Here is a 14,207-nt window from a genome sequence, read left to right as displayed (position 1 = left end):
TCGATTGCAACCTTTCAAAATTCCTTCAGAGCAAACATCCAAGAGATACAATGCTGACATTGCAAAAATGTAACAATTCTGTTCAGTGAGTATACATCTTCTCATTTCCTGTGGCAATTTAGTAGTTAAGAATGGGTTTTCCCGTGATGGATAACCCTTGCAATAACTATTTGCACTATTTAAATGTATTTTGATGATGTAGAATACAAAATTATATTGTGATACTGTATTAGCCAATAAAACAATGTACATACTTTTATGCCCAAAAAAGACATATTCTAGGAGTGATACTTTTATTGGCTAATCGGAAAAAAAATTCTAGTTAGTCAATAAATGTATAACTCTTAGAATATTTTTGTCTGTTTTTGGGAATACAAGTATTTACATTGAGTGTATATATTTTAAAAAAAATCATCTTACAGTCTTGTAACCCAAGCTATATCTTACCTTGAACACTTCGAGTGGGAGAGGACTTCTTGCAGCATCTACTAGAGACTTTTCTAGAGCACTTTTCCATTCAGACATGCTCTTGAGTGGACAAAGATCTAGAGTATTACAAATACATAAATATGCAATACACCTTAGATAATGAGTGCTGAGATAGTCTCACATTGAACATGCTGGATTATATATGGTTTTAGCTACTTTATTCATATTTCTAAGTATTATTTCAGAAAGGGTTGGTTCACAATGACTGCTCACTTTAGATGGAAACCAGTGAAAAAAATGAAGTGTTTCTCAGCGCTGTCTCGTGTAAAACTAAGGTTATGGAAACGGAGGGCTAGCACGCAACTAAGGGAGTTGGACGGTGCTAGTCAGAAGGGACAGTCAATGATTCTGAAAAATACTGCACTTGTCAAAATGAAGTTTTATTGCAAATAAAATTACATTATTAAGCATAAAACTTAATTTTGAAGAGTGCAGTATTTTTCAGAATCATGTAAAACTAAGTCTTCCTCTGTTCAACAGCTAAAACACAAAGCTTTATTGGTCCAATTAAAACCCCAAATAAAATCAGTTGCTTTGTTATTAAATTTTATATAAACAAATAAGTTTTCGATCCTGTACCAGAATCTTAACCCTAGAATTCGGATCGGGGCACCTGCGCTTACTTTTTTGCTACTATCTGCAAAATTAGTTTAGTCAGAGTTTTGAAACTCTAGGTATTCCTCAAGTATGTCGTTGTTGGTAATATCCAGTTGTTCATGTAATTTTTTTGATAGGCATTTTGGTGTAACAATGCTTTTTTCGGGAAAACCACATTTGTACGGAACGGGGGCCTTTTAGGCCCCTGCTATTTTTATCATGTACTACTCAGCAGTGTTTGTGTCTCCAGTTACTTTATTTGTACCCAGTAATGCTGGTGAAGGCACCAGGGTATGGATAATGCCATATGAGGATGTCACATGATTTTGGGAGGGAGTAATAAGGCCATGACATCATCTCAGGTTCTTCTGAACGCAGTAATGAGCTGTGTAGAGAGTAATGAGGACAGTATACACTATGAGCTAATTGATGAAGGACCTGTGATCATATGATGTTGGGAGTCTCTTTGTTTCTATAAGAAGCTTGCAAAGGGTTGAGCTTATGAGCCACAAATATCCAGCGCATTGTACACCACCTAAAAGAAAGTATAAAAGATAAGAGCTGCTCCTGGGCCAGGAGAAGAAAAATAAAAGCATTGTTTCATTTGTCCAAGAAATTTAGATTACTGAAAACTGAGCGATATTGTACAACTTGTGGGGAAAAGGTCTGCAAAGAACATTCTTCAGAAAAGATAACATCTGAAAATTGTTTGGAAGACCAACAAAATTGAAAAGAAAAGTTAGAAAAGAAATGTAGCTGCAGCTAGTTTACTCTAGATTTATATACCTTTGTGTGTTTTTCATATCTTTGTTTGAAATTTGGAAAAAAGTTTTTTGGTGTTTTCTGCAAAAAAAAATATAACTAAAATGTTGTGCATTATTGATATCTTATTTTGCAATTTTGAAATAAACTTGTAAAAGTTATTTATGTGAGTTTCTCCATATGATTTGCACTAAAAGGCCCCTGTTATGTAAAAGTGTAGATTTGTGATGTCACGCATTCTAGCGTTAATGAGAGTATAGATGTATGTTTTACATGAAACTGCACCGAAAAACTCTCCATTTTTTTCACGGGTTTCCATAAAGACGAATGATTCTGCTAATGATCTAGCAAGGAGATGGCAGTAGTCCCATTACTGCTATGTTCTATTGCACCCCTCACAAGGTGAGCACATTGGAAATAAATATTAATCAAAATATAACACTTTAAAACAAATGTAAGACATTTGACAATTTTTACTGACTTGTCTTCCAATCTACGATGACCACAGAGAATATTTATGTAAAATGCAACATAATTTCACCTGGATTAAATTTATGTTGCAATTTCCCAAAAGTAAAGAATGTCTGGTATCTCAATATCTGCCCAGACATTGCAATTGATAATTGCCCTGGATTGTTTTTAAAGCAACTTCACAAGACTATTTTAAAGGAATTACTAGGAAATCAACCGGCTGAAAATCTACAATCCTTGATGTGTAATCATTTGAAGCAGTAGTCAGAATAGATGACCTACTAACCAGCGAGAGCCTAAATGTACAGCCATGTACTGTATAACGGAATGAGTATATACAAAGATGACCTGTTTCCTGACCTAAACCGCTAATAGCAGACCACTGGTTTCTGACAAAACATAGGAACAAACTTAACACCATAAAAAGTAGATCAGCTAATTTACATGTTTTGTTTTTGGGTCAATGGTAGGAAAGTACTGTGTATGGAGGATTTACCGTATTTAAGGAAAATCAGATCATTTAGTTCAATAATACTACGTGAATACAAACTGTTAAACATGTAAATTCACATATAATATCTAAGGCATTTAAAAAGGGTCAACTTAAAGGGGTTGTCCCTCCTTAGCATACAAGTCTGCAGTCTGCCTATGCATTGTGCAGCGTGAGGATTCATGACCACAAATATGCTATTTGCATGTTTCCAGCCACATTCTGACTAGACACATTCGGCCTCACTCAATAAACTTGCATGTATGTGATCGCATGTAAGCAAATCACATACTTGGGCCATGTGACTGCAATGCACGTATTGTGAGGATTAACAAGTCTGCAGGAACATAGAGTGACTGTATGTTTGAACCCTAATGCCAGACAACTACTTGGCCAATATGGTCAGTATATCTTATATTACATAATTCAAATCTATAAAAGTAATTTATCCTTCCACATGCATTTCAGGTAACAATCACGAAAAGCATTCTCTCTGTATTCACAGTTATTTATTATACTAGAAAACCTTTTAATGAACTAGTATGCATGCTCATAGCATTAGAGTGACTTTAGAGACTACATAGCCATTGGCTAGACCAGAAAACAGTGGTTTATGGATATGTGTATGAAGGTCCTGCAGACAAGATTTATACCCATGCATCTAATGCAGTGGATGTTTGCTTTAGACCAGAAAGCCGAGGTTTATGTATATGTGTATGAAGGTCCTGCAGACAAGATTTATACCCATGCATCTAATGCAGTGGATGTTTGCTTTAGACCAAAAAGCCGAGGTTTATGGATATGTGTATGAAGGTCCTGCAGACAAGATTTATACCCATGCATCTAATGCAGTGGATGTTTGCTTTAGACCAGAAAGCCGAGGTTTATGGATATGTGTATGAAGGTCCTACAGACAAGATTTATACCGATGCATGTTATGCAGTGGATGTTTGCTTTAGACCAGAAAGCCAAGGTTTATGGATATGAGTATGAAGGTCCTGCAGACAAGATTTATACCCATGCATCTAATGCAGTGGTTGTTTGCTTTACACTATGACAACACAGCAGCAACTTGTTAAGACTTACCTAAAGGTGGTTCCATTCTGCACTGATTTTCTTGACACCAACCAACAGGTCGAAGTCTACAGTCCAAGTAAAACAACCACTGATCACAAGAATCGGATTCTTCTAAGCCAACGTAGCGCAATCGTAATCTTCCTCCAACATTTTCTAACACACTTACGATCCAGTACTGGAATGGATTATGTGAGTCTCGTAGCTCTATGAGTGAATCCACTGTAATGAGATCTACAGGAGCTTTTCCACGAAGAGGCTATAGAAAGAGAAAGAAATTGTGGTTTCAATATAAAAATTCCTAACATATATGTAAAACAGTACAGTAATATATAGCAGGAGCAGACTAAGATGGGAATGGGCGACTGTGCAAGAATAGTATGTGGGCCTTTTGGAGTCTAAAAGCTCATCATAATGCTCCTTATGCCTCGCTTTGCAGGTGGGAGTGCCCATTACCTATTGGGCCCCTGTGAATCTGCACCAATGGTATGTCCGCCAAGATATACAGTATAATAAATTATATATATGTAATAATTGAGAGACAGGCTGTGGACTACTTTTTTGTACATTCATTTTATCATCTCATTTGCACGCAAAATAACCATATAATTGGAAAAATCAATAACTTTAATCTAATTTTTACCTACTGTATTCTCCCACACCATTATTAAGAGTCTAAATTCTAATGGTCATGTTCACTCTACATAGGGTACTTAATTTTTTTGCAGGCATTAAGGCCCTAAAGCAAATATGATAAAAGTCTATTAAACCCATTAATTATGGTGGAATTGGCCAACCATCTAATGCAGGGGTGTCAAACTGCATTCCTCGAGGGCCGCAAACCATGCGTGTTTTCAAGATTTCCTTAGCATTGCACAAGGTGCTGTAATCATGATGTGTGTAGGTGATTAAATTATCACCTGTGCAGTACAAGGAAATCCTGAAAACATGACCTGTTTGCTGCTCTCGAGGAATGCAGTTTGACACCCCTGATCTAATGTGTATGAAGGCCTCCAGACCCTCCATTACTTCATGTGTCGGCGAAGAGTAAGAGGGGCTGATAAGGATTGGGCGGTAAGAATTTAATCCCCCTATTCTTTTGTTCTGCAGGATGAGCCTGACAGCCGATTATTGCGCTCTTTCAAAAAAGAGCAACTGAATGGTCGGCCAAGGTAATTGTTCAGGTGTATGGAGGAATTTTTAAATAAATAGCTGTAAGATGAATGAAGGTTTGGCCATCACTTATCTTTAGAGTCTATTGACATCTATTGTTCACCTGAACAGCCCACCTATTCCCCAATATCCCCAATTAGGAGAAACAAGAGCTGGAAACGTATGTGTCTGTGCAGACACCCAATAGCAGAATTGTCTGGTCATATTATTTTACCTACTGAAATAAGATGCATCTTTGGTGGGATACTGAGGCAATTGGGGTAGTCTTAGAGGTCTACATCAACCTTATGTGTATGTACATCTGTGTCATTGTATAAATATATTTTTGCTGGTTTCCCAGATTGTGAAGAGCATGTCGGCTGTATATAAGGACAAGTGGTAAAGCTGCAGGAATCACAAACTATAAGGTGATGTGTTGCTAAATTAGATATCCTCTTTACTTCTAGTGTGATATTTGTAAGCAATATATATATATATATATATATATATATATATGCTATATAATTGTCTAAGGGTTACTTCTGTCTGTCTGTCTGTCACGGATATTCATTGGTCGCGGCCTCTGTCTGTCATGGAATCCAAGTCGCTGATTGGTCGTTGCAAAACGCCCACGACCATTGCCACTACCAATCAGCGACGGGCACAGTCCGGCGGAAAAATGGCCGCTCCTTCCTCCCCGCAGTCAGTGCACGCCCCATACTCCCCTCCAGTCAGCCCTCACACAGGGTTAATGGCAGCGTTAATGGACCACCTTATGCTGCGGTGTAACGCACTCCATTAACGCAGCTATTAACCCTGTGTGACCAACTTTTTACTATCGATGCTGCATACGCAGCATCAATAGTAAAACGATCTAATGTTAAAAATAATAATAATAAGAAAAAAGGTTATTCTCACCCTCCGAGGTCGCGCGCTGTCCTCGGCAGTGCAAGCTGCAGGTTCCGGTTCAAAAGATGCTATGCGAGAAGGACCTTCCATGCCGTCAGGGTCATGTGACCGCGACATCATCACAGGTCCTGCGCTCATACCAACCCTGGGACCGGAAGCTGCCGCGTGCACCGCACACAGGTGCCCGGACTATAAGGGGCCCTTGGAAGGTGAGTATATGCTTACTTTTTATTTTAAGTCTTTTTTAACCACGCATATAGTGCCCACATTGCTATATACTACGTGGGCTGTGTTACATACTGCGTGGGCTGTGTTATATACTACATGGCTGCTATGTACTACGTGGGCAGTGTTATATACTATGTGGGCAATGTTACATAGTGCGTGGGCTGCGTTATATACTACATGGCTGCTATATACTATGTGGGCAGTGTTATATACTGTGTGGGCTGCGTTATATACTACATGGCTGCTATATACTATGTGGGCAGTGTTATATACTATGTGGGCAATGTTATATACTGTGTGGGCTGCGTTATATACTACATGGCTGCTATATACTACGTGGGCAATGTTATATACTGCGTGGGCTGTGCTATATACTGTTTGGGCTGTGTTATATACTGCGTGGCCGCTGTTATATACTGCGTGGCCTGTATTAACGCATCGGGTATTCAAGAATATGTCGTGGCCTGTGCTATATACTATGTGGCTGCTATATACATGCATATTCTAGAATACCCGATGCGTTAGAATCGGGCCACCATCTAGTATATATATATATATATATATATATATATATATATATATATATATATACACACAATGCAATTGTTTTAATTTTATGTAGTAAAAATATCCTTTAATGACTGTGGATATTCATTTTGACAATAACTGCATGTACAGCTCTTTGTTAAGGGGATAATGCAGTGGAAATAGACTAAAACCTATTCAGCAATATACGGTGAGCATCTTAGTAACAGTCATTCATTGTGCTCTGATGACCCCTTTTAACACACTTTACAAGCATACCCTGAAAACCAATTCTAGAAGAGTTCACAGATCCCGCAATTGGTTTCCGTGACAACCGCCCGTCCTGCGGCTCGTTGCAGTAGCTCTTAACTAACTCTGTTTTCCTTATTCTCTTTTAATGAAGCATTATATTATCTTATTACACAAGATCCATTTCAAGAGTAAACACAATTTATGGAGTCATATGAGTCATTTGATTAGAAATTACGCTGAAGTCGGGAATTTCTGCATTGTATAAATAACTTGTGTGAATTTCCCAGGACCTATTTTTTTGTGCTTTTGCTTGTTTCTGTTTCTTGTTATCTCCACCCAATGCCTAAACCTTTAACTTGCTACATATATGTCTTCATAAGTACATCTCACACACGATATGAGAATGGTTTCTATAGGAGACTATGCTTATTAGATCACTAACATATTAAGAAATATCTCAAAAATGTTTGCCATGTCATAGTAACTTTAAGACGTTTGGACTAGTAGGGGTCTTGGTGCTGAGACCTTCGGCAATCTCTTAGCACTGGGCCCCTTTGCTTTTGAGGTTTCCTGTTATAGAAGAGCTGATCAAGCTGTGTATGAATTTATACAAACTGAAGAACCCTATCACTTATAGGCTAGGAGCTGATGCTATAATCATAGTCTATCTCTCACAGAATTTATACAAAGTCTAGGCGAGAGTCCAAAGGAGTAAAAGGGGCACAGCTCTTCTGTCTACTCCGTCCCTTCATTTATTCTCAGCGCCCGATCTCCCAACCAATTAAAACATCTGACATATCACTATAACATATCAAAAGTTTTTTAAAAAAAGGTATTCTTTAAAATAATAGTCATTTTCCAGACAGCTATTATGTCAATATAAAAGATGAACATAGCTGATGCAGTGGCTCTAATTCTGACTAATAGTTGATGGAATGGGGTTATCCTAATGAAGGAACCCCTTTAATTACATACTGTATAAAGAGTTTATCTACAAAATATTCAGTAATGTATTTAGTATTGTTACTAAAAAAACTAGACATACTCTTAAGAATCAAATACCGTAGTTAACATCCAGCGCCTCTTTGGACGAATGATCCCTGGAAATCCAAGGTTTCTTAAAACATCTACCGTATTTATTTCTTCATATTAGAAACAGGTAACAAAAAAGGTCAGGCAGTTTGGATACACTCATGATTTTAAAAAAAGGCATAGAAACCAACATGTTTCGACCCAGGCAGGGTCCGAATGTCTGTTTGGAAGTCTTATATCACTTAGGGTACCGTCACACTGAAACGACGCTGCAGCGATACGACAACGATGCCGATCGCTGCAGCGTCGCTGTTTCGTCGCTGTGTGGTCACTGGAGAGCTGTCACACAGACAGCTCTCCAGCGACCAACGATCCCGAAGTCCCCTGGTAACCAGAGTAAACATCGGGTTACTAAGCGCAGGGCCGCGCTTAGTAACCCGATGTTTACCCTGGTTACCAGCGTAAACGTAAAAAAACAAACACTACATACTTGCCTTCCGTGTCTGTCCTCCGGCGCTGTGCTTTCCTCTGCACTGTCAGCGCCGGTCAGCCGTAAAGTAGAGTGGTGACGTCACCGCTGTGCTTTCCGGCTGGTCGGCGCTCACAGCCAGTGCAGAGAAGCACAGCGCCGGGGGACAGACACCGGAATGTAAGTATGTAGTGTTTGTTTTTTTACGTTTACGCTGGTAACCAGGGTAAACATCGGGTTACTAAGCGCGGCCCTGCGCTTAGTAACCCGATGTTTACCCTGGTAACCAGTGAAGACATCGCTGAATCGGCGTCACACACACCGATTCAGCGATGTCAGCGGGAGATCCAGCGACGAAATAAAGTTTCAAACGATCTGCTACGACGTACGATTCTCAGCGGGGTCCCGGATCGCAGTAGCGCGTCAGACACAGCGAGATCGTAACGATATTGCTGGAACGTCACGGATCGTGCCGTCCTAGCGATCAAAGTGCCACTGTGTGACGGTACCATTACAGTCTGTCCAGCAAACACTGGAGCAATCCGGCGGCTCACAAGCTGTGGAGACCAACAGTGCTGATAAAAGATGAAGACAGTGACAGGTAAGTAGAATACTAGGGGCAAGAAACTCAGATTAGTAGCACCACTCCAGTGCTGCAATTAAAAAAAAAAACACACGAGTGGTGCTTTTATTACTTTTATCATTGATTATGGTTTCTAGTTTGTCTTTAATTGTGTTGCCAGAAAACGACTACATTTTCAATTACATTTTTATATTACAAGTATTTTTTCCAGATCAAGATTTTATTAAAGAAAATATATTATCTTGAAATGTTCTCTTTGTTCATTGGAGCTATATCACTAACTAAATTTAAGTTCTTGCAAAAACATTTTTCAGCAGGCATCAGATGAAGAACTACTATTAGAGATGAGGGAACCCAATTTAAAAGTTCAGGGTTCGTACCGGACACTTAGTGTCCAATGCTAAACCCTGAACACGGACTTGTCCCAGAAGTCTGTTTTAATATTCAGAGTATCGGGGGAAGTCTGGGTACGAGTAAGGGAGAAAGATATTTTTTTTTAGATCCAAAGTTCGGGGCTTCATTGTTTTCTATGGGTTTCTGGTTCAAGTTCGAGTACAGTTATGGTGCTCGAACCAAACTTTGCACTAAAGTTCGGGATGAGAACCCAAACTTCCACGTGTCCTCTCATTCCTAATTGCTATGACCAGTAACAACTTTTTACACAGCTGGTAGCACAGGATCCACAATTCGCAATAGATGATGTCACAGCTGACCCCTACTCCCCCCCCTCCACAATGATCTTTGCACACGTTCAGTAGACTTGTAGACTTCAGTACAAAACCTGAGGTGAGAGTCTGTCATTTGTGGCTAATGTACATGGATTGTTTCCTGAAACAACAGAAAGATAGACTATAAAAATGCTCCATTGGCCAGTGTGAAAATTGCAAGATTTCAAATTTTTATTTTTTTTCTGGTGTTTGTGTGGTTTCCTCCTGCACTCCAAAGATATATTGCTAGGGAATTTAGATTGTAAGCCCCAATGGGAACAGTGGTGATAATGAAGTTGAGTATGACGGTGTTACATAAGTAAAATAAATAAAAAGTTAATATAGCAGGTATTGAACATGCTGACTAAAGCATCATTTGTGCAGGGTCCCTTTGGGCCCAAAAGTGACAAAACATTTCTAATCTATGTTGTTTAAGAGACGATGATACTGATCCTCAAAAATAAATTCAATTATAATTTAGAGACAAGAAATAGAGAATAAAATAATCCACTATAGGAAAACAAATCACTACAATAACAATACAATGTAAGAGAATAGTCCAATAATACATACATACAATAATAATTACATATACTACGACAATAATACAATGTACGAACATGACATACTCCCTCTAGAAGCTTTGCTGGAGCAGTCCTGGAGCCAGTCAGATCATGAATAAGGAACTCGGCCCAGTCTGTGCATTTCTCTTTTATTCCTGAAAAGAAACGGCCAAAGTTAGTGTAACAAATTATAAGTATAATATTCTGTGTAAATATTCAAGTCTTTTTATTTTACACGTATTAGAATACTACATACTACTAATCATCTGTACTTTCCAAACATACAATAATTTTTAGACCAGTCCATGTTGGATATTGTAATTTTGCAACAGGTTAAAGGTAATAGGTTGGAGAGCTCTGTTCTAAGTTACAAAACACAAATTGTGCCCACATGCCAACGTCAAGGGGCCGACGTCAAGGCAAGACACATATCATGGATAAATACCATAAATAACGCTAATACTTTCCTCCTCCTCTTGCAAACTTGCAATGTGTTCAAACATGGGTTCTTGGTAATGTGATTGACACTTGTCTATGTCTCATTTTATCAGCACGGAAGGTATATTGCCCATTAGGACACCATAGAGCAAATTATTAATTTTGGTGGCAATTAATTACATATACATCTCTATTAATGCAAATCACATTCTTTGATATATATCAACAATACTATTTATTAGTCTGACACAAACTATCTTGTCCTTGCCTTTTCCTCTCCCCTTTTTTACCTGGGGTCACGATCATGGCTCTATACATGTACCCATAAAATTCATGTAACTGTTACGTGTTTAATATTATTGTACTTTCTGTGATAATAACATTTGGAACTGATTTTTAATGGCATAAATGACTCAGATTCTCCTTGTTTATTCAGTTCCTTAAAGGAGTTGTCACATCTTCATTCTTCAGGAGTAAATAGCTCCCCCTTTCACAGGTTCCCGCTTGCCGGGGGATGGTGCGCTCCTGATAATTGACAGTTCAGACCAGTGGCATGGTAGAGTTGCTGGCCCAAACTGTGTACTCTATTGTGCCTCAGCAGCATTGGAACCATGCATGGGCACTGAAGCTTGCTAGATACACAGATGTGCTCCTTGCGCAGGAGACCAGTCATTGCTGATAGACTACTGTGGTGGCTAGGAAACAAGCAACAAACTGTAAAATTACAAATTCCACTGTTCTTCAAATAGAGGATTTTTCAAAAGTGGAAATTGCAAAGTTGCTTGTTTTCATGAGGACTTTTCAATTTTGCCCATTAAAGAAGTTGAAACAATCCCTTTAAATAGTATGATCTAACAGTTTGTCACTCAGAGAAAAAGAATGCTGAAATTCAACCTGTGTTCTAAAAATCAAAATTGTACTTACAATTAGTAGTTATATACTGTTTATCCTGATTTTTCTTAGATACTATTGGTTGTGAGTTTTTTCTAAAGACACAGCAATTGTGGCACATCTATGGGTGAATAGCTTGTACTTATCCTAGTGCATTATATAAAAGCATAATCCAGACATTCAAGCATTTTAGCAGGTTCATACTAATATATATATATAGAATCTAGAATATATATAATATCTAGAATTTTTAAAGTTGTATTTCCATTGTCTCTCTCTCTCTCTCTCTCTCTCTCTATATATATATAGACAATGGAAATAAAACTTTAAAAATTCTAGAATAGAAACTCATGCAAAACCCTTTACAGTATTATCAGGGATAATTGGGACACTAGATTAGACAGAATTAAATCACAAATAATGTCAACTATGAGAAATTTTGGCACAGGACTTTACAGTAAACAATTTGGCCCACGCATATTATTTAACAGCCAGAAGTTCTCTACAAAATCCTATTCAATGTTATTTAAAAGTATGTCCAATATATCATCTGGCAAAAGTCAGTTTGTAATTTCTGGTTAACTGTGGCCCGTAAACAATGTGTCCATAAGATCATGCGTCCATCCCCACCAGTGTCAATATATGGCCAGTTTGTGCGACTGTAATGGCCAATGTGGATGAAAATGTCACTCATTCTCCAGACGATTGACAGTTGTCCAGCCATCCACCCACTTCTATGTAATGTGTGTGGCATCCAGGTTTAGTTTTAATAAAAAGGAAGACCCTTCCTGATGTTATGATGTCAAATGCCCCGATGAGAACAATAAACACCTACAGCACTGCGGCAAGAAGAAACTCTCCTATCTTCTACAGAGGAAAGGTGCTTTTATAAAGCTTTTGTGAGTTTCTATAGTCAGTACAAGAACTGGACATTTGATATTTAGATAAGGAGCCAATCAGAGATGAGCTAATCAATTTTCAGGACCCTGGTCAATTAGCCATGTCCATATTCTGTAGAGGGCAGACAGGAGTCCTGCAAACTTTTCCTCCTGCCACCAGCCCTGCGTCCTCTTTTGATTAGTTGACCTTGCGTGACATCAAGTGGGCGTTACCCCGCAATGATGAAGTCATGCCCGGCTGGCTAATTAAAAGAGGAGACAGTAGGTAGAAGTTCACAGGGCAGCCATGGAATACTGATGGGCCTGCTCTACAAGAGACCTATGAATCGATTTGGTCATGTACAGGGTCCACAGATGTAGTAGTAGTGACTTGAGACTGAAAACCATGGAAAAACCATGTGTATGCCCTGTCCGAAAAACGATTCACCAAACATGCTCCTCTACGTTACCTCCCTGATCAGCTCAGACCTTGCAGTATTGCACAGGGTGAGTGGTATTTCTCATCAGGTCTAAGGTTAGTACCCCGCAGTCTGCGGTGTTAATATGTGACCCCATGTATGTCTTTAAACATCTTATTTGATTTATTTAAATCGTTTGACATTAAAAAAGTGTTTGAAGCTTACAGACAGATAAGTGATGATTAATTCAAGATCAATGGGCGTTAAATGTGATCAGGAAGTAAGTGCGCGGTCCACATTCATAGACTTACATGCAAAAACATGCACATGAAAAGTCATTCTGAAAGTGGTGAAGCTAACCAGTAAGCATTTCTTCTTTTTACAGCATTGAGGACATTTCCTCCTTCAGGACTAAGAAATGCCAAAAATGACTGTTAAAGCTGTCTGTAGTCTGATCGTAGATATCATGCAGCAAGGCGAAATCACTAGCCCAGGTTTCCCACAGTTACATGCCAATTATATTAGTTATTTATTACTTATTTCTTTTCTGTATGACCACCCCATAATTTGACCAGTCTAAACTCATAAGAATTAGTAAATGTATTAACTGGCATAAAAGGGGTTTTCTAGCATCAGCAAATATGTCTCACTTCTTTAGTGCCACCTATGTCTATAGGTTATGTGTAGTATTACAGCTTTGTACCATTCACTTGTAGTGGTGCTATTTTTGGTTGAACACAGCCATGATTGTCTAACACTGAACAATAATATGTCCATAGTGGTTGGTATCTTTCTTGCATTATGACTTCTTTATGAGTTTCATAAAATCCTGCAAATTATGTTAGGGTGGTTTTAAGCACGGGTTATTTAAAGGCTTTTTTTCTAGCATTTTTGGTGCAGTCACATTTTAAAAGCCAGGAAAACCAGCTACTTAAAAAAGAGAGGCAAAACAATCTAGGAAAAAAGTCAATGGGATAAATTCATACACTACAGATTTTATTGCAGAAAATCCATGACATACATCGGAATGGGGTGATTTCCTATGAATGGGACAATCGCAGAACTTTCAGCCAGAAAATCTACAGAGTGAGTGTATATAAAAAATTGCATCAAAAATGGAATGTGTGAATCCAGTCTTATGGGACTTTTTGTAGGTTTAGGATAAAGGATTTGATAAAGGTCTTTCCAAATTGTTCAAGAAGCACTCAATGCTCTTTAAGTAATTTCAGTGTAAAAATATTGGGTAACACTGACTGTATACTGCTAATTATTAGGTCT

The 14,207-nt window shown here is 38.4% G+C and overlaps 1 protein-coding gene across 4 annotated transcripts in view; it reads right to left on the bottom strand.

The window, feature by feature from the left end:
• SFMBT2 (Scm like with four mbt domains 2) overlaps positions 1-14,207 on the bottom strand; it is a 313,750-nt gene that overhangs the window by 113,849 nt on the left and 185,694 nt on the right. For all 4 annotated transcript variants that reach the window (XM_069765309.1, XM_069765310.1, XM_069765307.1 and 1 more), the window contains 3 exons: positions 10,370-10,458; positions 3,896-4,142; positions 448-545 (listed from right to left, as the gene is read on the bottom strand). In XM_069765309.1, the coding sequence (XP_069621410.1) occupies positions 448-545; positions 3,896-4,142; positions 10,370-10,458 (434 nt within the window). The remainder of the gene's footprint in view (positions 1-447; positions 546-3,895; positions 4,143-10,369; positions 10,459-14,207) is intronic.

This window comes from Ranitomeya imitator, chromosome 4 (genome assembly GCF_032444005.1).
Source record: "Ranitomeya imitator isolate aRanImi1 chromosome 4, aRanImi1.pri, whole genome shotgun sequence".
In the NCBI taxonomy this organism is placed as follows: domain Eukaryota; kingdom Metazoa; phylum Chordata; class Amphibia; order Anura; family Dendrobatidae; genus Ranitomeya; species Ranitomeya imitator.
This window is presented reverse-complemented; position numbering and strand designations above follow the sequence as displayed.